Here is a 27,394-nt window from a genome sequence, read left to right as displayed (position 1 = left end):
TTTGAGTATTTGGAGCCAGTTTTTAAATATTTTGAATGTGTATTCTTTGTTATAATGTGTCGAGTTAGATATATATGCATACCCTTTTGATTATATTGCTTAGATCCTCTTTCTCCTTATTCTTGTCCTCTTGATCTATCTTGTTGCTAAAAGTGGTATGTTACAATTTCCTATTTTTAGGGTGTTTCTACCTATGTCTTCTTTCATCTCCTGTAGTTTTGCTTCATAAAAGTAGCTGTGTTATTTGGTGTATAATATTCATGTGCTATATCTTCATTGTGGATCATGGTTTTCAGCACTTCTTTGTCATGTTTTCCTGATTTCAGACTTGAATTCTATTTTACATTATCAGGATTTGCTTCACTTGCTCTCTTTTTATGCCCAGTTTCCAGGTATACTCTTGCATGCATGTGTGTGTGCAAAGTCACCTCAGTCATGTGCAACTCTTTGCAACCCTTTGAACTGTAACCCCACCAGGTTCATCTGTCCATGGGATTTTCCACACAAGAATACTGGAGTGGATTGCCATGTCCCTTTCCAGGGTATCTTCTTGACCCAGGGATCAAACCCACATCTCTTCTGTCTCCTGCATTGGCAGGCAGGTTCTTTAGCACTGGCACCACCTGGGAAGTCTGTATAGTCTTGCACATCCTTTTTTTAAAATTAATTAATTTATCTTAACTTTTTTTAAGACAATCACCGTAAGTCAACACAGTAATTCTGTCTTCACTGTTGCACATACTTTTAATTTTTGCTTTTCTGAGTCACTTTGTTTGAAATGTGTTTCTTACATATAGAATGTAGTTGGGTTTTGTTTTCAAGTCAAGTGGAATTTTTTTTTCTTTAGACGTTATATCCATTCACATTTTAAATTGAAAAAAGATAACAGTAAAATTGCCTTTATTAATATACAGTTTTAAACATGTATGCAAATTCATGTTGTTAGCACCATAATCTGAATATAGAACAACTCCCTCACACTTTCTCCGTGGAGTCAATTCCTTCCTCCCACCTACCTCCTGGTAAACACTGATCTTTTCTTTATTGCTTTAATTTTGCATTTTCTGGGACGACATAGAAATGTCATAGAAATGAAGTCACACACTGTGTAACCTCTTGAGATTGGCCTCCTTCTCATTACATTGGTCAATGTAATGCTTTTGAGGTCCATCTGTTTTTTGCATGCTGCATGTATCAATAATTTGTTCTTTTTCATTGCTAAGCATTACTCCATCAATCAGATGTCATACAGTTATCCTACAGTGTTCATTTGTTGGAAGAAAACGGGTTGCTTATAGAATTTGGAAATTATGGATTGAGCGGATATGCACATTTGCGTACAGGTTTTTGTGTGTACATGTATTTTCATTTCTCTGGGAGAAATGCCTGTGAGTGAGATTGTAGGGTCATATGGTGTATGTGTGTTTAACTTTATAGGAAACTTGCAAACTAGTTTATTTTTGTTGTTTTAATTTATTTTTAATTGAAGAATAACTGCTCTACAATGTTGTATTGGTTTCCACTGTATGGCCATGTGAATCAGTCATGAGTATACATATATCCCGGCCTTCTTGGACCTCCCTCCTACCCACCCCCCATCCAAACTGTTTGATACAGTGACTGTACCATTCTAAAATTCCCATCAGCAAAGATTAAATTTCTAGTTGTTTTTCTTCTTTGTCAGCACTTAGTATTGTCAAGTTTTTTATTTCTCCATCTTCAGTGATATCTTTTTGTAGTTTTAATTTATATTTCACTAATAATGTTAAGGCAGCCCACTCCAGTATTCTTGCCTGGAGAATCCCAGGGACAGAGGAGCCTAGTGGTCTGCCGTCTATGGGGTCACACAGAGTCAGGCACGACTGAAGCGACTTAGCAGCAGCAGCAGCAATAATGTTAAGCATCTTTCATGTGCTTATTTGTCATCTGAGTATCCTCTTTGGTAAAGTGTATATTCAAGTCTTTTCTCATCTAAACAATTAAGTTGTTTGTTTCCTAATTGTCCATTAATGTTTATAGTTCTGACAGTTCTTTTTTTAAAATTAGTTAATTAATTTTTGGCTTCCCTGGGTCTTTGTTGCTGCTCATCAGCTTTCTCTAGCTATGGTGGCAGGGGTTTCTCTCTAGCTGTGGTGTGTGTTCTTCTCATTGCAGTGGTTTATCTTGTCGTCGAGTATAGGCTCTAAGTGCATGGACTTAGTTGCCCCATGGCATGTGGAATCTTCTTACACCAAGGAGCAAATCTTTCTACATCTGTGTCCCCTGCATTGGCAGGCAGATTCTTATCCTCTGTACTACCAGGGAAGTCCTGAGAGTTCTGTATATAGTCTGGATACAAATATTTTGTTGTATATAGCGTTTGCAAATGTTTCACTCATGGTCTGAACCTTATCTCTTCTTTTTCTTAAGTGTCTTACACTTAAGTGGAGGCTTTAAAGTTTAATGAATTCAAATTTACCATTTTTTTCTTTATGACATTTAGTGTCTTATTTAAGAACTCTTTGACTTAGTCCAAGTTACAAAGATTTTCTGCTATGTTTTCTTAAAAAAATTTATAGTTGTATGTTTTACATCTAGACCTGTGATTGATTTTGAACTAATTTTGTATGAAGTTGGAAGAGTTTTGCCTATAGACATCCAATTGTCCTAACACCACTTGTTGAGAAGGCAGTTGTTTCTCTCCTTTCCACCTTTGTCAAAAATCAAATGGAGGGGACTTCCTTGGTGGTTCAGTGTTTAAGAATCTGTGCGTCCAATGCAGTGGCTCCAGGTTCAATCTCTAGTCAGGGAACTAAGATTCCACTTGCCATGTGGTGTGGCCAAAAGAAGTCAATTGCACATATTTTGAGTCTATTTCTGACTCTCTGTTCTGATCCATTGATCGACATGTCTCTCTCTCACCATCACAGCACTGTCTTGGTTATGATAGCTTTATGTTTGGGTGTGGATGTGTGTGTGTGCTGAGTTGCATCTGACTCTTTGACCCCATGGACCATAGCCTGATAGGCTCCTCTGTCCATAGAATTTTCCAGGCAAGAATACTGGAGCATGTTGCCATTTCTTACTCCAGGAGATCTTCCTGATCCAGGGATTAAACCCACATCTCTTATATCTCCTGCATTGGCAGGCAGGTTCTTTAACACTAGCACCACCTGTGACAGCTTTATGCTCACATGTGTGCTAAATTGTGTCTGGCTCAATTGTGTCTGGCTCTTTGCATCCCTATGGACTGAAGCCCACCAGGCCCCTCTGTCCATGGGGTTCTCCAGGCAAGAATACTGAAGTGGGTTGCCGTGCCCTTCTCCAGTGATAGCCTTATAATAAGTGTTAAAACAAGGTAGTGTGGGTCCTTTAACTTTATTATTTTCTTTTCAAACTTGTTTTAATTATTTTAATTTCTTTATAAAAGAAATATAAATATAAAGTTATATAAATTTTAGAATCAGTTCTCTTTTTGGAATTGCATTAGATTTATAGATCCCTTTCATAGTAAAATAGATGGAACAAACTTTAAAACTGTAAAACCTAATGACATAATGGGGACGTATGAACCAAGCAGTCAGTCCAAGAAGTGGAACTTTAAAGCTTGCATCTATTTCTATGCTTTCCCTCTGTATCCATAAGTATATTTTCCTTTAATGAAGCTAATTATTCAAGGAAGACATTCCTATTTGTCGAATTCTTAGTTCTTTGGAATCACCGTACTTCCACTTGTGATTTATCTTGTCACTGGAAGGTTTTCTTTTTTGTCCACCCTCACACACTTCCCTTCCTCTTGACTCCTGCCTCTGGCAACCATCAATCTATGCTTCCCTTCTCAGATCAAGACTAAGACCTTTCTCTGTACTCCCACAGTTGTTGTTATTCAGTCACCATGTTGTGTCTGACTCTGTGACCCCATGGACTGCAGCACATCAGGCTTTCTTGTCTCTCAGCATCTCCCAGAGTTGTCTTCTGATTTCATGGCTGCAGTCAACGTCCACAGTGATTTTAGAGCCCAAGAAGAGGAAATCAGTCACTGCTTCCACCTTTTCCCCTTCTATTTGCCATGAAGTGATGGGCCGGTTGCTATGATCTTAGTTTTTTAAATATTTCGTTTGAAGCCGGCCTTTTCACTCTTCTCCTTCACCGTCATCAAGAGGTTGTTTTTTTCCTCTTCACTTTCTGCCATTAGAGTGGTACCATCCTCATATCTGAGGTTGTTGATGTTTCTCCTGGCAATCTTGATTCCAGCTTGTAACTCATCCAACCCAGCATTTCTCATGATGTGCTCGGCTTATAAGTTAAATAAACAGGGTGACAGTAAACAGGCCTTGTCGTACTCCTTTCTCAATCTTGAACCAGTCAGTTCTGTACAAGATTCTAACTGTTGCTTCTTGACTGGCATACAGGTTTCTCAAGAGACCGGTAAGATGGCCTGGTATTCCTGTCTCTTTAACCGTTTTCCACAGTTTGTTATTATCCACAGAGTTGAAGGTTTCAGCACAGTGAATGCAACAGAGGTAGATGTTTTTCTAGAATTCCCTTGCTTTCTCTGTGATCCAGCAAATGTTGCCAATTTGGTCTCTGGTTCCTCTGCCTTTTCTAAGCCCAGGTTGAACATCTGGAAGTTCTCAGTTCACATAATGCTGAAGCCTAGCATGCGGGATTTTAAGCATAACCTTACTAGCATGGGAGATGAGTGCAATTGTTTGGTGGTTTGAACATTCTTTAGTACTGCCCTTCTTGGGAATTGGGATAAGGATTGACCTTTCCACTCCTGTGGCTACTTGACACTAAGTCTGCCACTCAATTTTGAACAAATGAGTGAAATGTATTTTTACCTCAATTGATATCATCCCCAGTTTCAGATGATCTGTTTTTCTACTTCTTGGTACCATTATGTAGCTTTTTTTTTTTTTACAAATGTGTTGGATTTTTATTTTTTTGTTTGCCTTCCATATCAATTTCCATATCAATCATTTTCTCTCTGATTCTTTACTTCTTTTTTTTTTTTGCTATTTACCTATTTTATTTTTATTTTTAAACTTTACAATATTGTATTAGTTTTTGAAGAAGGACTAAAGACGTAAGCAAAGCTCTTGAAAATTAATCTGAAGAAATGAAGCAATAGATATTTCTAGACCCAACTGATTGTGTTAATGACCACTTGACTCTCTCATTACTCAGTTGGATTTTTTTCTTTCACTTCCAGTGTATATACATTTGAATGCTTCCCAGCAATGTTGAGCAGGGAGGTAAACGATAAATATTAAGTTGTGAAAATACTGCATGACACAACAAGAGTGCCGTAAATGGTTAGTTACAGAAAAGCTACTTCACAGAATATATTTCCATTTCTTTTATTTGGCAAGAAGCTGACTTATGAGTTAATGTGGGATTAAGTATTTAGTCCAAAACCTGTATCAGATGACTAAGTATCAAATAGTAGAATATATCCTTAGAATTAGTTTTAATTTAAATATTTACTAATATAAAATTCTGATGTGTCTAGTGTTACTGTCATTATCGCAAGTTTAAGGGTTTAGATATGTATTTATATGTTAACTTTTAGATGCTAAAATTTAATATTTATAATATTGCACTTAATTCATCCATTTAAAAACACTTACTGAGTACCTGAATGGACCTTCCTGATGGCTCAGACAGTAAAGAATCTGCCTGCAATGCAGGAGGCCTGGGTTCTATCCCTGGGTTGGGAAGATCCCCTGGAGGAGGGCATGGTAACCCATTCCAGTATTCTTGCCTGGAGAATCCCCATGGACAGAGGAGTCTGGAGGACTATAGTCCATGGGGTAGCAAAGAGTTGGACGTGACTGAATGACTAAGCACACACACACACTGGGTTCCTAGGCCTTCTTTTGGAATCTAGGGTTACATCAATGAAGCAAACATACAGGCATTTTAAATTCCATAACTAAATGATGTATATAATAATAAACTTTGTTTGGAATTTATCTAAAACAAATTATTTCTGTTTTGGGGAAAATTCTGCATATATTATCATTGTATTATAAATACATTTGAATCTATTTTGATTTTAAATAAGTATGTGAGTGATAAGAAATCTAACTTAATAAACTGAATTGATACATAATTTTTAGCAATTGTAGTAATTTATATTACAAATATATGTGAAATCTATTTTACTTTTGCTTTCATGAAAGATAGTATTTCCCGTCACGTAACATAATTCTTAATGTTTTATCACAGTTTTGCTCAAGATTCCTGTGCCCTAGGCCACGGAATATTGTGACGTGATCTAAGATTGGCCTAATATAGCTCTAAATCTATATGTATATTGAACATTGGAGTAGGCTTAATTAGCATTCATTAAATACTTCAGCTTTTCAGTGTGTAATTCTGTACTGTGAGATCACATACATGAATGCCACAAATTTTATCCATTTTAGTCATGCACTTTCTTACTTAACAGATATTTAAAGTTTAGTTTTTAACAGTGATAGTCTAGAATATTTTGACATAAAATGGTTCTTGTGTCTTGAAAATAATTAGACCATAATGCCACTAGGGGGCTCACATACCATGTGTGTAATTCATGTGGCATCACACATCTGCATAACACTTTTGGGTACTTAAAAGGATGTGATAGCTGGGACCATAATACTATATTCAATAGTTTTTGTGTGATAGATGTAAGGGCACAATAACAGAAGGAAATACATTAAATAGGTGTAACTTATCAGTGAAGTTAGCAGTGAGGGGTCAAAAATGGAAACTGGATAAATGCTAGTCTGGTACCAGTCCCTATGACGCCCCTTCTATCTAGACTTGCTGTTGCTGATGCTATAGGAATGTAAGCTCTAGCTGTCAATTACTAGAGTCCTAGGACTGGACAGAATTACTCTTCAACAAATAACACTATCTGGCATTATTTCAGTTTTCCCTTGTAATTAAGAAGATTTATTTGTAATCAGTTAAAAAAATCTTTAGCTTGCTCATTTCGTTAGTGTAAGAAAGTGTATGGTTTGTATCAATGTTCTTTCATTTTCTAAAGAACCTAGGAAGGCAAGTTTTTTAGATCATGCCAATTCATGTGTTTCCAGCCAAGTACATGCGTAAATATTTTTTTTACTAATTCCATCTAGTCTTATTTTTTTATTTTTTATTTATAATCAAGGGACAGTTCAGCATTAATTTGGCAGGAACTGGGATGAAGATATCCAGTACAGCAAAGTGGCTGGCTCAGGGCAGTTATGCCTCTGTGATCATTCACAGATCACAGGTAAGTCCTGCTGGACCAAAAAGCCTGTCTGAAATACTTCTGTAATGTGAAGTAGTGTTAAATTACTCTGCCTTAAATCCAGAATTATATGAAGTTAATTACTAATGAGTTCTTTCATATAATGGGGTATGTTACATTATGATGGGGTATAACTAACATGAAATTATGGACTGAGGTTCATTTTTATTCATGTGCTTGTGGAGGTTTTATATATATACACATTCATGTTTAGGCTATAGATATCTGTGCATGAAATCAAGTGCCAGAGCATATAGATTTAAGTAGTTCAAGTTTGGGGCTAATGGTTTGTAAAACAGGTGCTTCAAAAAAAGGTAGTCTTTTTAGCTATACTCTAATTATTAAAGACTGTTACATTTTAATATTTCAAAGTGAGAGGTAAATTTTTGGTTTATTTTCCTCACTGCTTTGATTTAGTGATTTAGTGATGTTGGAGTCATTTGTCATTTAATGAACATCTTTTATAGTTTCTTCAAGAATTAGGAATATTTTTATGGTTGTATGAACATTTTCCTCGTCTATCTTTATTTAGAAAACATTGTCATGATTTGAGAGAATAGCACTGAAACATGTATATTACCATGTGTGAAACAGATCACCAGTCCATGTTCAATGCACGAGACAAGGAGCTCAGAGCTGGTGCACTGGGATTTTAATTTTTCCTATAGCACACGTATTATCTAAAGTATTATCTAAAGTATTATCCTCCTAATTTTGGTGCTGGTGTAGTGTGCTAGCACATAAAATTTATGAGATGGCTCCTGGTACTTAGAATTACCACATCTTAGATAGCATGACCTGATCTACATTAAATCAAGATCTGTGTTATAATTTCTGTTCTCACCTATATTGCACCATTTAAATCAGTACCATCAACAGTCCCTGCCTACTCCAAGGTTTTATAATTTTTCTTTCTTTTGCTAAAAGTGACTTCATTCCTATATATGAATACTACTTGTAAATGAAATTCAATTTTCTGATATTTGCAGACTTTAAAATACTTTATTTCTGACTATTATGAAATTGTGTTTTAATTAATAAAGAATTTATATTTTTATTATTTCTATCATATGGGTAAATAGTAGGCTTTTAAAATGGCTATTTATTTCTAAATATTTATTTGGCAAATTTAGGTCTCATTATTTGGGGTAGAAGAATGGAAATAAATCAATTACTTAGTTAAAATATGTTCTGAGCAGGTATAAAATTTAGACAGTGCAATGCTGACTTTATCTAGTTGTTAGGTATCTTCTGGTTAAATGACAGCTGGCCAAGGGCAGCAGTAAAAATGAATATTTAGTACAACCATTCCTTTTGCGTTCAAGTTTTATTGTACAGACTATTTGTTTACTTAATTAAGAATTTCTTCCTTAGTCAAAGAGTTTGCGCATGAAGGTATTTCCTGAGATCTGATGCATGGTGTGAATGAAACTCTGACTTATGAAACCCAAATGTACTTATGGAAATGAACACATATTTTCATTTCCTAGTAAAGTTAAACAAGATTAGGGGTTTACTTGATCCATTTGAGGACAGGAATGTATATAAATTGGAATTTTTACTGCCATCCCCTTCTCTGTTTACTCAGATTCTCTAGAGTGTAGAAAGCTTTTGAAAGAAGAGGCAACTTCAAAAGCCCCTGATCTCAAAACATTCTTTATCCTCAAAAGTTTCAGGAACCCAGTTTCCTTTCCTATCCTCCCTCCTTAGATTAAAAAAACAAAAACATAAATAAAGCAAAACTTACCTTCTGTAGAAACCATAAGAGTTCAAACTATTTTTGTTTCATCCTATCAAAAGGCCTTTTGACTTTTGGACCTAAAGTTGGAAGACAGTCTGGAAAGAAAATCTATCCTGTCCTCATCACTTCCTTCACCAGCCTCTGCCCACCCATTCCTCTGTTAGCAGCTCTGCTTTTCTAAAAAACAAACAAACAAAAAAAAACGAAGAAGAATCTCCTTTTTTGTTGTTGTTTAGTCACTAAGTTGTGTCTGACTCTGTGTCTAATTATAATTATTACTTTCAATCCAATTCTTTCCCTCCATTCTATCACCTTTTATATTTTCTTCAAGCTGTGTTTCTAATGCTTCCAGGAGATGTTTGAAGTTAAGGTCAAGTTTGCATAATATCCTTCTTTTATTTAGTCCATGAGAATCTTATATAAAATCCTAATACCTTTCTTTTATTCAGTCTGTGAGAAACACTGGATAACAAATTGGGAGAGGTTTTAATAAACTCATTGAAGCAAATAGACACCTTGATGAAAAATACGTGGATTGAGATGAATTGTCTAACATAAAGTGTGGTTTATAATCATCAAGTGGCTAATATGAATCTCGGGTTCTCTAATTCCTGTGACCACAGATTTCAACTAATCCTGAAATGGCATGATCTTTGACCTCAAGTGTAATTGTTATAGGAAACCTTGGCTAATTATTTCAGCCACATGATTCAAAGTGTTTGCTTTTCTGCCTTGTGCACACAGATACCAGCATGTAACAGATTCTCCTGTATCTCTGCCTCTTCTATTTTCAGGATGGAACCAAAGTCTATGGCAGATGTGGAGGATTCTGTGGAAAGTGTATTCCTCACATGACTACTGGTCTCCCAATTCAAGTAGTGTGAACATTCAGAAGAAAAGTGTGTCCCAAAGAGAAGACATTCTCTGGAACCTGCAAATAGCTGGTGCTTGTTTTTTTATTCCTTCCTGAGATTTATGTCTAAAATATTTGTGCCTTTTTTCTAGGATGCTCATGAGGAGTCAATCACTGCTTAATTTTTCAAGGCCTTTGAAATAAACTCAATGATACATGGCTCTAATCAGGATCCTTAAAAGGATGAAATAATTTATGGTAGGGCATACAGGGATGTTTGAATTATGCTAAGATAATACTGCTGTTAACAGATTGCACTGGACCAGAATTATGTTATGCCTGTAAACACACATGTAAATCTCTGCTCACATCCTACTGTACAATGAAATGTTTATTCTACTTGTTAAAGTGGAGCAAGTAAAAATTAGGAAAATGAACTTAAATCATAAACATTATTGAATCTGTCAGGAGAATAACAAATCAATGGTCACATCAAAAAAGTACATAGCCATTATACTTTCTACTGATACAGCTTAGATACCTTGTTTTATGTTTCCTTTAATTTTTAACTGTGCATTATGGTGCTTCAAAAAAATCACCCTAAAATATAATATAGTTTTGTAATTAAAGTATATAGTTGGGTTAAATACTAAACATAAAATTTTGTGGGTATAATACAGAATAAGATATGATATAGTAGAATTTCACTTAAAAACACCTACCTCTAATTTGATTGTACTTATAAGAGCAATACATTGTTTTTAAAATGTTTATATTCTATCATGTCTTTATAACTTATATGCCTATATGTCTACTCTTAAAAATTTATTTTCTCAAAGTTATGTACTGTATTTTATTAATCAAGTAGAAAATTAAGAATTATTGACATTTTGAAGAACCTGTTTTGGTAAACATAAAATTATGTTTACATATGCAAAATTTTTATTAGAGAGTTCAAGTTATTTTATATCTGAGGTCTCTCAAATCCAGAACGTGAAAGATAGTATAAAAATTAACTATTCATGAGTAAATGCTCAGGTATTAAGAGATTTTTTTAGGTGAATAATTTGTGTATTATACAACCATTTGATTTTAAAAGAATCATAGATAATATTTTTCTATGATAACCTCCTCTATAAACCAAGGAAGCTGAATCTAATGATAGATTTTTGCCAGGAAATAGTAGTGTAGTAATTTTACCCACAAAGTTTTTCTTTTTCAAACTATTAGGGGTATACTGTACCATATAAGGTACTAAAGCAATTTTGTACCAATGTGGTTAAATAAACATTTAGGGATCTCTGTATCAGAAAAGAAGTATTTTGCACTATGTGCCTGAAACCAGTTACAAACATTATTACGAAATGTATAACATGTTCTAGAAATGTTTTTATGCATAAATAAAATCATATAATTTATAAACATTTGAATAATAAAGATATTTGTGTGATACATTGGGACTTTGCTTTCATTTTCCTTACATGTAAAAAAAAGAAAAAAGAATTCTTCACCAAAAGAAGTCTGTAACTGGAAAATCTCTTCAGAAATTCTAAAATATTTTACTCTAATTGTTGCAATTTCAATGGAAATAGCTCCTGCCTAGTGCACACCCTTATGGAAATAGGGGCATGGGGCTGACAGAAATTTGCAATGACTTCTATTTATAGAAGGGGTACCATGTATGCTCATATTCAGTTGGCCAAATTAAATCACATGACCAAATCCTGGGCAATGGGACAGGGAAATATACTTCCGCTACAGGGCACGATGGCCAGATGTATGGAAATGAGTGAGGACTCACAATCTTCTCCCAAGAGAGGGAGAAGATCCTTGGAAACAATAAGATTTTATGTCCACCTGTCTTCAACTTCACCAGAAATTGCCAGAGTACTACTTTCTAAAGGGATGGAATAAATTTAAATTACCACTGCCTCTGTATACAAATATTAGAATATCTACATTCTCAGTGACATGTCAATTTTTTCTGATCTGATGGGGTAGAGAGCAATATTCAACTGTTTGAATTTATATTTTGTCTAACACAATTGCACTCATCTCACATGATAGGAAAGTAATGCTCAAAATTCTCCAAGCCAGGCTTCAACACTACGTGAACTGTGAAAATTTCAGATGTTCAAGTTGGTTTTAGAAAAGGCAGAGGAACCAGAGATCAAATTGCCAACATCCAACAGATCATTGAAAAAGCAGGAGAGTTCCAGAAAAGCATCTATTTCTGCTTCACTGACTACAATAAAGCCTTCGATTGTGTGGATCACGACAAACTGGAAAATTCTGCAAGTGATGGGAATACTAGGCCACCTTACCTGCCTCCTGAGAAATCTGTATGTAAGTCAAGAAGCAGCAGTTAGAAACAGACAAGGAACAACAGACTGGTTTCAAATCGGGAAAGGAGTACGTCAAGGCTGTATATTGTCACCCTGCTTATTTAACTTCTATGCAGAGTACATCATGAGAAACGCTGGGCTGGTTGAAGCACAAGCTGGAATCAAGATTGCCAGGAGAACTATCAATAACCTCAGATATGAAGATGATACCACCCTTATTGCAGAAAGTGAAGAAGAACTAAAAAGCCTCTTGATCAAAGTGAAAGAGGAGTGTGAAAAAGCTGTGTTAAAATTCAACATTCAAAAAACTAAGATTATGGCATCCGGTCCCATCACTTCATGGCACATAGACGGGGAAACAATGGAAACAGTGACAGACTTTATTTACTTGGGTTCCAAAATCACTGCAGATGGTAACTGCAGCCATGGAATTAAAAGACGCTTGCTCCTTGGAAGAAAAGCTATGACCAACCCAGACAGCACATTGAAAAGCAGAGACAGTACTTTGTCAACAAAGTTCCACCTAGTCAAAGCTAAGGTTTTTCCAGTAGTTACGTATGGATGTGAGAATTGGACCATAAAGAAAGCTGAGTGCTGAAGAATTGATGCTTTTGAAATGTGATGTTGGAGAAGACTCTTGAGAGTCCCCTGGACTGCAAGGAGATCCAACCAGTCAATCCTAAAGGAAATCAGTCTGAATATTCATTGGAAGGACTGATGCTGAAGCTGAAACTCCAATACTTTGGCCACCTGATGGGAAGAACTGACTGAATGGAAAAGACCCTGATGCTGGGAAAGATTGAAGGCAGGAAGAGAAGGGGACGACAGAGAATGAGATGGTTTGATGACATCACTGACTCGATGGACATGAGTTAGAGTAAGCTCAGGGAGTGCTGCAGTCCATGGAGTCACAAAGAGTCTCAAAGGACTGAGGGACTGAACTGAACTGTTGAGAGGGCCTTGTAGAGTAAAACTTACAATTAAAACTTAATCAAGTAAAACTTAATCCAGTTATCTGCTGATGAGTGGGGTTGAGCTCCCTCCCTGGTAGTTTTTTGGTCTGAGGCAACCCAGCTCTTTGATCTAAGGGTTGTATGATCAGGTTAATGGTGACCTCCAGCAGGGTTTAGGCCAAAGGGGACCTTCCCAGAAAGCTGCTGCCAGTCCTTCCATTCCTGTGGTGAGGCCCTGCTGACCCAGGCTTCCACAGGAGACCCTCCAACACTAGCGGGTAGTTTTGGTTCAGTCTCCTGTGGAGTCACTGCTCCTTTCCTCTGAGTCTTGGTGTGCACAAGGTTTTGTTTGTACCCTCCAAGTCTTGAGTCTTTGTTTCCCCCAGTCCTGTGGAAGTTTTGTAATCAAGTCCCTTTGCTCTTCACGGTCAGCTTCCCTGGGGTTTCCCAATCCCTTTGTCGGGTCCCCAGGCTGGGAAGCCTGACACATGGTTCCAAACCTTCACAACAGTGGGAGAACTTATTTGGTATTATTGTTCTCCAGTTTGTGGGTCACCCTTGCAGCGGCTATGGGATTTGATTTTATCATGATTACCCCCTCCTACCATCTTGCTGAGGCTTATTCTTTGTCTTTGGACATGGGGTATCTTCTTTTAGTAGGTTCCAGCATCCTCCTCGGAGAAGGCAATGGCACCTCACTCCAGTACTCTTGCCTGGAGAATTCCATGGACGGAGGAGCCTGGTAGGCTGCAGTCCATGGGGTCGTGAAGAGTCAGACACGACTGAGCGACTTCACTTTCACTCTTCACTTTCATGCATTGGAGAAGGAAATGGCAACCCACTCCAGTGTTCTTGCCTGGAGAATCCCAGGGACGGGAGAGCCTGGTGGGCTGCTGTCTATGAGGTCGCACAGAGTCAGACACGACTGAAGCAACTTAGCAGCAGCAGCAGCAGCAGCATCCTCCTGTTGATAGTTGTTCGACAGTTAGTTGTGATTTTGGTGCTCCAGCAGGAGATGAGTGCCTGTCCTTCTACTCTGTCATTTTGAACCAGAAGAAACAAAACAATTTAGTATTTAACTGTGAGGAAATAATGCAGTCGTGGAATGGAGTAGATCAACACTTTTAACGCACAAAACCTGTTCAGTTTACTAAACAAAGCAAAAAGATTTCATTCACAGTGTTTCATAGTTAAGTCTGCCTGAGTTTTTGATGTACTTTGCATTTTCTATCTTTTGGGTCTCATAATAGACACACAACTTTAACCTCAATGTTGTAAATTGTAAAATGGTGGGAAGAAAAATTTCACTGCTTGCCCTCCTAATATATAAGTTATGAGATTAAATGGGCTACTGTTTGTGAATATGCCTTGAATGGTAGAAAGTGCTAAATTAGCTATCTTCTTTAATATTAAACATAGAAAATAATTCCAAAAGGGCTCTAGTGACCAAGCAGCAGGTTCTGAAGGTCTACACTCCAGTTCTGCTGCTTATGTAAGCTCTATGACCTTGGGAAAATAACAGACTTTTTATGAACATTATGGTAACTATACATGGGAGCTGTTAGTAGTATCTTTCTCACTTTGTGGCTAAAATATTAATCTATAAAAATTTGGCACTAGGTCAGGTTCATAGGTTAAAAATCATTTTTGCTTAAACATTCGTATTGTGGTAAGATATGCATTACATGATATTTACCACCTTACCCATTTCAAAAGTTCAGTTTAGGGATATTCAGTACTTCAGCCATTGCCACCATCCATCTTCAGAACTCTTTTCATTTTGGAAATCTGAAACACTGTGCCATTAAACAATAATTCCCCATTTAATGTTCATCCATGTTGTAGCATGTGTCAGAACTTCTATTTTTAAGACTAATAATATTCCATTGTATATACAGTCCATTGCTTATCCATTCAACTGTCAGTGGACGTTTGGATTCCTTTCATGTTTTAGCTATTGTGAATAATGCTCTGTCAAGATGGATGTACAAGAATTTCTTTGGGACTCTGTCTTCTTTTGGGTGTATACCCAGAAGTGAAATTATTGATAATATGGTTGTTCTGTGTTTATTTTTTTGAGGACCCAGCATACTGCTTCACGCTGTTTTCCAAAGTGGTTGTTCCATTTTACAATCCCATGAACAGATCCAATTTCTCCATATCTTCACTGACAGTGGTTATTTTTAATGTTTCTCCAGTGCATGAAAGTGAAAAGTGAAAGTGAAGTCGCTTAGTCGTGTCCGACCCTCAGCAATCCCATGGACTGCAGCCTTCCAGGCTCCTCTGTCCATGGGGTTTTCCAGGCAAGAGTACTGGAGTGGGGTGCCACCGCCTTCTCCGAATGTTTTTGATAGTAGCCACACTAATGGATGTAAGGTGCTATCTCATTGTGGTTTTGATCTACATTTTCTTAATGATTAATAATTTTGGCATTTTTATATGCTCATTGGTCATTCATATACCTTCTTTGGAAAAATGTCTATTCAAGTTCTTTGCCCATTTTTTAATTAGGTTGTTTGTTTTTGCTGTTGTTGTTGGGTTTTATTCTGGATTTACTCCTTTATATGCAAGTATATATTTTCGGTTGCATAGTTTGCATCAATGTTCATAAGGGTGTTGGTCTGTGGTTTCCTTTCCTTCTAGTGTCTTTGACTTCGGTGTTAGAGGAATGCTGGCCTCAGAGAATGAGAAATTTGAAGTTAGAAAATGTTCTCTCACCTTCAAATTATTTTTTTAAAGTTTGAGAAAAATCGGTGTTAGTTTTTCTTTAAATGTTCAATGGAATTCACAAGTGAACCCATTAAGTTGAGAAATTTTGTTGGAATGCTTTTGATTTCTGATTCAACCTCCTAACTAGTTATCAGTTTAATCATGTTTTCTATATCTCTGTGACTCAATCTTGATTGGTTTTGTGTTTCTCAGATTTGTCCATTTCATCTAAATTATCCAATTTGATGGCACAAAGTTATTCATCTTACTCTTTATAATCCTTTTTCTTGTCTATATTTATTATTGATGGTAATGCCGCCACTTCCATTTTTTATTTTAGTTATTCAGTTCTACTCTCTCTTTTCTTAGGCCAACTAAAGGTTTTCAGTTTTGTTCATATTTTCAAAGAATCAACTTTTGGTTTTATTGATTTTTCTTTATTATTTTTATGTTGTTTCATTGATCTCTACTCTAATCATTATTTTCTTCCTTCTGCTAGTTTTATTTTTAGTTGGTTCTTTTCTAGTTCTTTAAGTTGCAAAGTTAGCTTGTTGATTTGAGATATCTCTTCTTTTTTAATGTGCTTGTAACAATAAATTGCCTAGTTAGCATTGTTTTTATGTTCCCAAATGGTGCTAGTGGTAAATAACCCACCTACCAATGCAAGAAATACAGGTTAAGTCCTGGGATGAGATCCCCTGGAGGAGTGCATGGCAACCCACTCCAGTATTCTTACTTGAAGAATCCCATGGACAGGGGAAACTGGCAGGCCACAGTCCATAGGGTCTCAAAGAGTCAGACAAGACAGCACTCACATAATTTTCAGTGTATTCATCTATAAGTATTTTCTAATTTCCCTTGTGATTTTTTCATTGATGCATTTGTTGTTTAAGAGTATGTTGTCTAATTTCTACAAATTTGTGCATTTTCCAATTTTAGTTCTATTTAATTTTCTAACTTCATCGTTGGATGAAAAAAAAATACTCCATTATAAAAAAATACTCTGTATGATATCTATCTTATTAAACCTATTAAGACTTAATTTGTGGCCTAACATATATTCCGTGCTGGAGAATGTCCACTGTTTAGTTGAGAAGAATGTGCGTTCTGTTGTTACAGTGTTCTGTATACGTCTGTTAGATTTAATTGGTTTATTGTGTTATGAGTTCTCTATTTCCTTACTTCTGTCTGATTGCTCTATCCACTATTGAGAGTAGAGCATTGGTGTCAATTATTGCAGAAATGTCTATTTCTCTCTTCAATTTTGTCCATTTATATTTCATGTATGTTTGTCATCTGTTATTAGTGTAAATGCTTCTAATTATTATATCTTCCTGCTGTGCTGATACTCTTACTTATATATGATGTCTTTCTTTGTCTCATACCTTTATTTGATTTAAAGTCATTTTGTCTATTAGTATAGCTTCTCCTGTGGCTCTCTTGTTTAGTATTTGCAAGAAATATTATTTTCCATTCTTCAAACCTATTTTTGTCTTTGAACTAAAGTGAGTCTCTTATTTCTTTTCCATGGGGATGGTCTTGATCCCTGTCTCCTGTACAATGTAACGAACTTCAGTCTATAGTTCATCAGGCACTCTATCAGATCTAGACCCTTAAATCTATTTCTCACTTCTACTATATAATCATAAGGGATTTGATTTAGGTCATACCTGAATGGTCTAGTGGCTTTCCCTAATTTCTTCAATTTAAGTCTGAATTTGGTGATAAGGAGCTCATGATCTGAGCCACAGTCAGCTCCTGGTCTTGTTTTTGCTGACTGTATAGAGCTTCTCCATCTTTGGCTGCAAAGAATATAATCAATCTGATTTTGGTGTTGACCATTTGGTGATGTCCATGTGTAGAGTCTTCTCTTGTGTTGTTGGAAGAGGGTGTTTGCTATGACCAGTGTGTTCTCTTGGCAAAACTCTATTAGTCTTTGCCCTGCTTCATTCCGTATTCCAAGGCCAAATTTGCCTGTTACTCCAGGTGTTTCTTGACTTCCTACTTTTGCATTCCAGTCCCCTATAATTAAAAGGACATCTTTTTTGGGTGTTAGTTCTAAAAGATCTTGTAGGTGTTCATAGAACCATTCAACTTCAGCTACTTCAGCGTTACTGGTTGGGGCATAGACTTGGATTACTGTGATATTGAATGGTTTGCCTTGGAAATGAACAGAAATCATTCTGTCATTTTTGAGATTGCATCCAAGTACTGCATTTCGGACTCTTTTGTTGACCATGATGGCCACTCCATTTCTTCTGAGGGATTCCTGCCTGCAGTAGTAGATATAATGGTCATCTGAGTGAAATTCACCCATTGAAGTCCATTTTAGTTCACTGATTCCTAGAATGTTGACGATCACTCTTGCCATCTCCTGTTTGACCACTTCCAATTTGCCTTGATTCATGGACCTGACATTCCAGGTTCCTATACAATATTGCTCTTTATAGCATTGGACCTTGCTTCTATCACCAGTCACATCCACAGCTGGGTATTGTTTTTGCTTTGGCTCCATCCCTTCATTCTTTCTGGAGTTATTTCTCCACTGATCTCCAGTAGCATAGTGGGCATGTACTGACCTGGGGAGTTCCTTTTTCAGTATCCTATAATTTTGCCTTTTCATTCTGTTCATGGGGTTCTCAAGGCAAGAATACTGAAGTGGTTTGCCATTCCCCATGGAAAATAAATGCAAAAAAGCAAAATGGCTGTCTGGGGAGGCCTTACAAATAGCTGTGAAAAGAAGAGAAGTGAACAGCAAAGGAGAAAAGGAAAGATATAAGCATCTGAATACAGAGTTTCAAAGAATAGCAAGGAGAGATAAGAAAGCCTTCTTCAGTGATCAATGCAAAGAAATGGAGGAAAACAACAGAATGGGAAAGACTAGAGATCTCTTCAAGAAAATTAGAGATACCAAGGGAACATTTCATGCAAAGATGGGCTCGATAAAGGACAGAAATGGTATGGACCTAACAGAAGCAGAAGATATCAAGAAGAGGTGGCAAGAATACACAGAAGAACTGTACAAAAAAGAGCTTCATGACCCAGATAATCATGATGGTATGATCACTCACCTAGAGCCAGACATCCTGGAATGTGAAGTCAAGTGGGCCTTAGAAAGCATCACTATGAACAAAGCTAGTGGAGGTGATGGAATTCCAGTTGAGCTATTTCAAATCCTGAAAGATGATGCCGTGAAAGTGCTGCACTCAATATGCCAGTAAATTTGGAACACTCAGCAGTGGCCACAGGACTGGAAAAGGTCAGTTTTCATTCCAATCCCAAAGAAAGGTAATGCCAGAGAATGCTCAAACTACCTCACAACTGCACTCATCTCACATGCTAGTAAAGTAATGCTCAAAATTTTCCAAGCCAGGCTTCAGCAGTATGTGAACCATGAACTTCTAGATTGTCAAGCTGGTTTTAGAAAAGGTAGAGGAATCAGAGATCAAATTGCCAACATCCGCTGGATCATCGAAAAAGGAAGAGAGTTCCAGAAAAATATCTATTTCTGTTTTATTGACTATACCAAAGCCTTTGACTGTGTGGATCACAAGAAACTGGAAAATTCTGAAAGCGATGGGAATACCAGACCACCTGACCTGCCTCTTGAGAAACCTATATGCAGGTCAGGAAGCAACAGTTAGAACTGGACATGGAACAACAGACTGGTTCCAAATAGGAAAAGGAATACATCAAGGCTGTATATTGTCACCCTGCTTACTTAACTTATAGGCAGAGTACATCATGAGAAACACTGGGCTGGATGAAGCACAAGCTGGAATCAAGATTGACGGGAGAAATATCAACCTCAGATATACAGATGACACAACCCTTATGGCAGAAAGTGAAGTGGAACTAAAAAGCCTCTTGATGAAAGTGAAAGAGGAGAGTGGAAAAGTTGGCTTAAAGCTCAACATTCAGAAAACGAAAATCATGGCATCTGGTCCCATCACTTCATGGGAAATAGATAGGAAAACAGTGGAAACAGTGTCAGATTTTATTATTTTGGGCTCCAAAATCACTGCAGATGGTGACTACAGCCGTGAAATTAAAGGACGCTTACTCCTTGGAAGGAAAGTTATGACCAACCTAGATAGCATATTCAAAAGCAGAGACATTACTTTACCAACAAAGGTTCATCTAGTCAAGGCTATGGTTTTTCCAGTGGTCATGTATGGATGTGAGAGTTGGACTGTGAAGAAAGCTGAGCGCCGAAGAATTGATGCTTTTGAACTGTTGGTGTTGGAGAAGACTCTTGCGAGTCCCTTGGACTGCAAGGAGATCCAACCACTCCATCCTAAAGGAGATCAGCCCTGGATGTTCTTTGGAAGGAATGATGCTAAAGCTGAAACTCCAGTACTTTGGCCACCTCATGCGTTGAGTTGACTCATTGGAAAAGACTCTGATGCTGGGAGGGATTGGGGGCAGGAGGAGAAGGAGACGACAGAGGATGAGATGGCTGGGTGGCATCACTGGCTCAATGGACGTGAGTCTGAGTGAACTCCAGGAGTTGGTGATGGACAGGGAGGCCTGGCCTGCTGTGATTTATGGGGTCGCAAAGAGTCAGACACAACTGAGTGACTGAACTGAACTGAGTCTCTTATAAACAGCATATAATTAACATAACAGTATATCATATTTTTTATCTATTATTCCAATCTCTATCTTTTAATTAGAGAATTTAATTCTCTTACATTTAGAGTAAATACTGATAAGGTCTTACGTCTGTTATTTGCTGTTTATATTCTGTGTGCTCTATGATGCTTTTTTTTGTACCTCATTTCCTGAATTATTGTCTTCTTTTTTATTTAGTCAATAACTTTTAGTAAAGTATTTTAATTCCACTTTTATTGCCTTTTGTGATATTCTATAACTATTTTCTTTGTGTTTACCATGGGGATTACATTTAATATTCTAAAGTTAAAATATTCTAATTTTAATTTATACCAGCTTAACCTCAAAAACACACAAGCATTTTTTTACAGCTCCTTCCCATGTTTTTCAGCTATTGATGTCATGTAAGTATAGCTTTATACATTATGTGATCTAAAACATGTCAGTAATTGGTTTTCATAATACATTATTCTCTTAAATCATGTAGAAAACAAAATTAGAGCTACAAACAAATTTTAAAATAATATTAGCTTTTATAATGAGTCACTTATTTACCTTTATTGACATCTTTATTTCTTCTTATAACTAAGTTACTAGCTAGTGTTCTTTCATTTCAACCTTCAGGAGTACTTGTAGCATTTTTTACAGCGCAAGACTAGTAGTAATAAGCTCCATCTTTTGTTTATCTGGAAATATCTTAATCTTTGTCTGGTTTTGCCAGATATAGGATTCTTGGTTGATTTTTTTTTTCTCTTTACACTTTGAATGTATTAGCTCACTGCCTTTTGATCTCCAAAGTTTCTGGTGACAAATGTGTCCAAAATCTTATTAAGGATCACTTGAATATGATGGGTTAATTCTCTCTTGCTGCTTCCAATACTCTGCTTCTTTTTGAATTTGGACAGTTTGATTTTAACGTGTGTCAATTTGAGTTTCTTTTAGTTCATCTTACTTGGAGTTCATTGAGCTTACTGTACACTTTTGTTCATGTCTTTCATCAGATTTGGAAAGTTCCTGGTCATTATTTCTTTAAATAACTTCTCTGCCCCTTTCTCTCTTCTCCTTCTGGGATTCCCACAATTCATATGATGGTCTGTTTGATGGTGTGCCACAGGTCCCTTAGGCTCTATTCACACTTGTTTTTACAATTGTTTTTCTTCCTGTTTCTCAGACTTGATAATTTAAATTATCCTGTCTTCAAGTTAATGGGTTATTTTGCCACTCAAACCTACCTTTGAATTTCCCTAGTATATTTTACTTTTCAATTATAGTTTTTAAAAATTTCTTTACAGGTTTTCTATGCCTTTACTGATACTTCCATTTATTTCCATTTTCTTGACTTTCTCTAAATCTTCCTTTAGTTCTTTGAGCATCTTTCTAAAATCTTTATCTAGTAGGTCTGCCATCTAGTCTTTTTTCAGGGGCATTTTTGTTTTGTTGGTTTATTTTTCCCCAATGAATGGTCTATACTTACATGTTTTTTTGATATGTCTTGTGACATTTTGTTGAAAATGGAACATTTAAATTTAATTATGTAGAAATTCTGGCAGTCAGATTCTCTTTTTCAAAAAGGATTTGCTCTTTGTTGTTTCTTTCTTGATTTGGACTGTTATAGGCTGTCTCTGTGCCAACAATCAACTTGGATGTAAGTGTAAAGTCTTCTCAGATCTTTTTTGAGTCTGCTTCTTTTCCAAACCATGCACAGTGACTTTCTAAATTCAAATAAAATTGCTTTTGAATGTCTTGGTCATTAATGTCTGGCTCCCAAAAGGGGAAAAAGAGAAAAGCAAAGGAGGGAAAAAGATCTTGCCCTTTAAATCTCCTGGAAGTTTCTTTAGGCTGAGAGTGAGGGGATTGCAACAGTGGGTGTGTATGTGGGGATGTGTTTCATAGTAACTGCCTGTCTCCATATCTGTATTGTCATGATCAGAAGCAGCTCACAGTGAACAAACATATGTCCCCCACACTTTCAGGACAGTTCCTTTTTGCTCACCCTGGATTCCTCAAGCTATGTGCAAGCTCCTCCAAGAACAAATCATGACTGTCTTCCTTGGGAATGGGGATGGGCTATGGGTATGCTGTTGAGTTAAATATGAAATTGATTGAGTATGTATGATAGTCATTCAGTTGTATCCAACTCTATATGACTCCATGGACTGTAGCCCACCAGGCTCCTCTGTCCATGAAATTCTCCAGGTAAGAATACTGGAGTGGTTACCATTCTCGTCTCAAGGAGATTTTCCCAACCCATGGATCAAACTCAGATCTCCTGCATTTTAGGCAGACTCTTTACCATCTGAACCACCAGGGAAGCCTCCAAGTTGACTGAAATTGATCACAATTTACTGTCCAAGCCATCCCCTGGAAGTTGCAAAGCTTCAGTAGATGCCAGAGATCTAAAATGGTTATATCAGACAGGTTCTGCCAGTACAATTGTTTTCTAGGTGGGAAAACAGATTCTTGATGATTCTTACTACACCATTTTCCTGGATTTCTCTCTCCAATAAGTTTTTAAAGTGTTAACTGTCATTACTACTTTTATCATGACCTGTGGGATCATAGATAATGCTTTTGTGAACTAGTTTCACAGTATACAAACATGTTATATGTATAGAGAGATTGGGTGTGTACCCCTTTGGAAACCTAGAGTCTCAGGGATAGTAGAGAGACTGTTTACTTTAAAATCTTAAAAAAAAAAAGTATTCAATTTTTAAAAGTTGAAGTGAAGTGAAAGTCATTCAGTCATGTCCGACTCTTTGCAACTGTAGAGTCCATGGAATTCTCCAGGCCAGAATACTGGAGTGTGTAGCTGCTCCCTTCTCCAGGGGATCTTCCCAACCCAGGGATCAAACCCAGGTCTCCCAAATTGCAGGCAGATTCTTTACCAGCTGAGCCTCCAGGGAAGCCCAAGAATACTGGAGTGAGTAGCCTATCCCTTCTCCAGCATATCTTCCTGACACAGGAACCGAACCAGGGTCTCCTGCGTTGAAGGCAGATTCTTTACCAGCTAAGCTACCAGGGACTCACTTTTAAAAGTTACTTTCAATTTACAGTTATTACAAAATGTTAGCTGTATTCCCTGTGTTGTACAATACATCCTTGAGCCATCTTACACCCAATAGCTTGTACTTTCCATTCACCCACCTCTGTATTGCTCCTCTCACCTGCCTATTGGTAACCACTAATTTGTTCTCTATATCTGTGAGTCTGCTTCTTCTTTGTTGTATATTTTAGGTTCCACATATAAGTGATATATAGTTTTTGTCTTTTTCTGTCTGACTTATTTCAATTACCATAATGCCTTCTGCTGCTGCTGTATAAGTTGCTTTAGTCATGCCTGACTCTGTGCGACCCCATAGACAGCAGCCCACCAGGCCCTTCTGTCCATAGGATTCTCCAGGCAAGAATACTGCAGTGGGTTGCCATTTCCTTCTCCAATGCATGTATGAATGCTGAGTCACTTCAGTTGTGTCCGACTCTGTGAGACCCTACAGACAGCAGCCCACCAGGCCACTCTGTCCACAGGATTCTCTACACAAGAATAATGGAGTGGGTTGCCAATTCCTTCCCTAATGCCTCCTAAGACTCTCTGCTACTGCTGCTGCTAAGTCGCTTCAGTCGTGTCCGACTCTGTGCGACCCCATAGACGGCAGCCCACCAGGCTCCCCCATCCCTGGGATTCTCCAGGCAAGAACACTGGAGTGGGTTGCCATTTCCTTCTCCAATGCCTGAAAGTGAAAAGTCAAAGTGAAGTCGCTCAGTCCTGTCCGACTCTTAGCGACCCCATGGACTGCAGCCCACCAGGCTCCTCTGTCCGTGGGATTTTCCAGGCAAGAGTACTGGAGTGGGGTGCCATTGCCTTCTCCGTGAGACTCTCTATATTACTGCAAATGGCAAAATTTCTTTCATTTTTATGCTGAATAGTTCATTAATTATAAATAAACCATATCTTCTTTTATCCATTCATTTGTTGATTGACAGGTTGCTTCCATGTCTTGGTAATTGTAAATAATGATGCTATTAATATTGGGGTGCAGGTATCTTTTTGAATTAGTGTTTTTGGTATATATATATATATATATATATCCAGGAGTGGAATTGCTGGTCCATATGGTAGTTCTATTCTTAGTTTTTTGAGAAACCTCCATACTGTTTTCAACAGTCGCTCTACCAATTTATGTTCCCACCAATAGTGTTCAGGAGGACAGATCTTATGTTAAGTATGCTTATCATAAATAATAACAATAATAGAGAGTAGAAGGCAACTTTGTGATCTGATTTGTATGTTTATGGTATAGATTGTGGTGATGATTTTAGTCTTATCTCCAAGCTCATCAAGTTGTATATATTAAATATGTGCAGTTTTTTCCATGTCAGTTACATACCTCAATAAAGTAGCTTTAAAAGTTAAATACCAAGGTTTTATTTTCATTCTTAAACAGCCTAAAATAAAGACAGAAGAAACACTGACAAGGGCACTAAAGAAGAATGGTGCAAATCACACTGAAATACTGAAGTGAACTGGTGCCCCTTTGACGTTGTAACGCACAGTCAGTAGAGGATGCTGTTGCTCCTCTTTCAGAGACAGTTTTCCAGGGCTATGACCCTCTACTAAGGGCATGAAGGGAAAATGAAAGTGAGTTGCAGAGATGGGGGTTGCCTGGTGGAAATGATTCACCCAATTTGACTTCCTGCGGGGTAAAGCAGCAAGGACTGAAAAGGCCATGAAAATGCAAGGGAAATTATAAGCAGATGGAGGCTTTGCTGCCAAAAACTGTCCTGAGAGTAATGCTCAAAGGTGATTTCAAAGATCAGGAGACTGTATAATTGAAGCATGTGTATACTGCTATTTCCTTCAATATACGATTAGTCAGCCTAAGAGTTGACCATTCCTGGATTTCTGGAAGCTTGACCTTAATTAACAAAGTTGCTCTGATGTAATATATGGGTTCAGACAATTTTGATTTATTTCATTGTTTTTTGACTTCTTGGCAAGGTCAAATGTGTACAATATGCTTTGCAGCGTTTTCCCTATTCCTCAGATTGTAGATTTCTTTCATTTATCCATGGAGATATATTTTGGAGTACGATTGCAAAAAATAATAGAAGTCACCAACACAGACATTGGAATAGGGCTGAAAGACCTTCAAAGTTGCACAATCATATGGTCATAAAAAGTGTGGGAGCAGTTAACTACTGGTTGGGACTGAATACCCATTGAACTCTTCTCTGGTTTGCAGTGTGAATCCTGACAAGTTGTTTTGCCTCACTGATACTCAATCTCTTTATTTGTAAATTAATTGCCATAGTAGCTTGGATACAGTAATCCTTCAATATGTGTTAGTGTTATTTATAAATTGTTTCCATTGTCATGTTTGATTTTCACAATAGTTATGAGGTGGGTGAACAAAGTATTCTTGTCCCCACTTTAGAAGTGGAAAAAATAGGGGCTTGGAGAGTTTAGCGCTAGTGGTAAAGAACCCACTTGCTAATGCAGGTAGACATAAGCGATGCAGGTTAGATCCTTGGGTCAGGAAGATCCCCTGGAGGAGGGCACAGCAACCCACTCCAGTATTCTTGCCTGGAGAATCCTATGGACAGAGTAGCCTGGTGGGTTAAGGTTCATAGGGCTGCAAAGATTTGGACATGACTAAAGTGACTCTGCATGCACACATGCATCCCCATGACTAATGAGGGATTCTGGTTCTGCTTTGTCTGAAGTCAAGGGTCACACCCTTTTTTGTAATCTACATCAGTTCTGGTGTAGTCGTTAGTGGGCATGAGGCTTATCCGTGGATTCCGATGAAGTACAGCTTCCGGTTCAGTAGGACTGCAGTTGGCCTGAAGTCTTGCATTTCACACCTGCTCTGTGGTGGCCAGTGGGCCAGTAGCATCTCCTGGGAGTTGATTAGAAATAAGAATCTTGACTCCAGATCCACTGAATCTGCATTTTAACAAGAGTCCTGAAAGATTAATTTGTTAACGTTTAAGAAGTATTCATTTAGAGCAGGAGACAGCAATTTTTTTCTGTAATGATCATATAGTAAATATTGGCTTTGTAATCTTTGGTGATTCTCTTGTATACATACCATAAAAGTCTCAAAAGCTCAGGTTTTATCCACACTTTTTCTTCCATGAGGGCAGAGTGATGTCTGATGAATTTATGTCTCACTAGGGTCCCATGGAGAAGGCAATGGCACCCTACTCCAGTACTCTTGCCTGGAAAATCCCATGGACAGAGGAGGCTGGTGGGCTGCAGTCCATGGGGTCGCTAAGAGTCGGACATGACTGAGCAACTTCACTTTGACTTTTCACTTTCATGCATTGGAGAAGGAAATGGCAACCCACTCCAGAATTCTTGCCTAGAGAATCCCAGGGATGGGGGAGCCTGGTGGGCTGCCGTCTATGGGGTCTCACAGAGCCGGACATGACTGAAGCGACCTAGCAGCAGCAGCAGCAGCAGCAGGGTCCCATAGACTTCCCTGGTGGCTCAGATGGTAAAGAATCTGCTTGCAATGCAAAACTGGGTTCAGTCCCTGGGTCAGGAAGATCCCCTGGAGGAGAGAATGGCAACCCACTCCAGTATTCTTACCTGGAGAGTTCTATGGACAGAGGAACCTGGTGGGCTACAGTCCATGGGGTCGCTAAGAGTTGAACAGGACTGAGTGATGAACACTTTCACTTTCAGGGACTCATGAGTAACTGTTTTTCTCTGGACAAGTTCTGTAAAGGTCAGGGTTCTCAATTGTTGCCCGACAATGAGATACCTTCTAGTAGAAAAACACCTGTATCTGTGGTAACTGAAATTCCAGTTAAGTGAAATGTTTGACACCATGTATGTTTTAACCACCATTTTGTGATGCTTTTTTGTCAGTTCTTTAAGTACACCACAAATATCCTAAAACAAGAATTTTA

General features: G+C 37.6%; 1 protein-coding gene across 6 annotated transcripts in view; it reads left to right on the top strand.

The window, feature by feature from the left end:
• Positions 1 to 11,972, top strand: part of ADAMTS20 (ADAM metallopeptidase with thrombospondin type 1 motif 20) — a 203,859-nt gene extending 191,887 nt beyond the window's left edge. For 2 of the 6 annotated variants that reach the window (XM_025284010.3, XM_006077068.4), the window contains exons 33-34: positions 7,142 to 7,246; positions 9,800 to 11,972. In XM_025284010.3, coding sequence (XP_025139795.3) covers positions 7,142 to 7,246; positions 9,800 to 9,889 — 195 coding nt within the window. In that variant the 3' untranslated portion in view covers positions 9,890 to 11,972. The remainder of the gene's footprint in view (positions 1 to 7,141; positions 7,247 to 9,799) is intronic. The other 4 variants (XM_044941654.2, XM_044941653.2, XM_006077067.4 and 1 more) reach the window with 3 other exon arrangements.
• Positions 11,973 to 27,394: the final 15,422 nt, after the last annotated feature.

Source organism: Bubalus bubalis, chromosome 4 (genome assembly GCF_019923935.1).
Source record: "Bubalus bubalis isolate 160015118507 breed Murrah chromosome 4, NDDB_SH_1, whole genome shotgun sequence".
Classification (NCBI taxonomy): Eukaryota; Metazoa; Chordata; class Mammalia; order Artiodactyla; family Bovidae; genus Bubalus; species Bubalus bubalis.
Note: the sequence above shows the minus strand (reverse complement) of the source record. Positions and strands in the feature narration are given on the sequence as shown.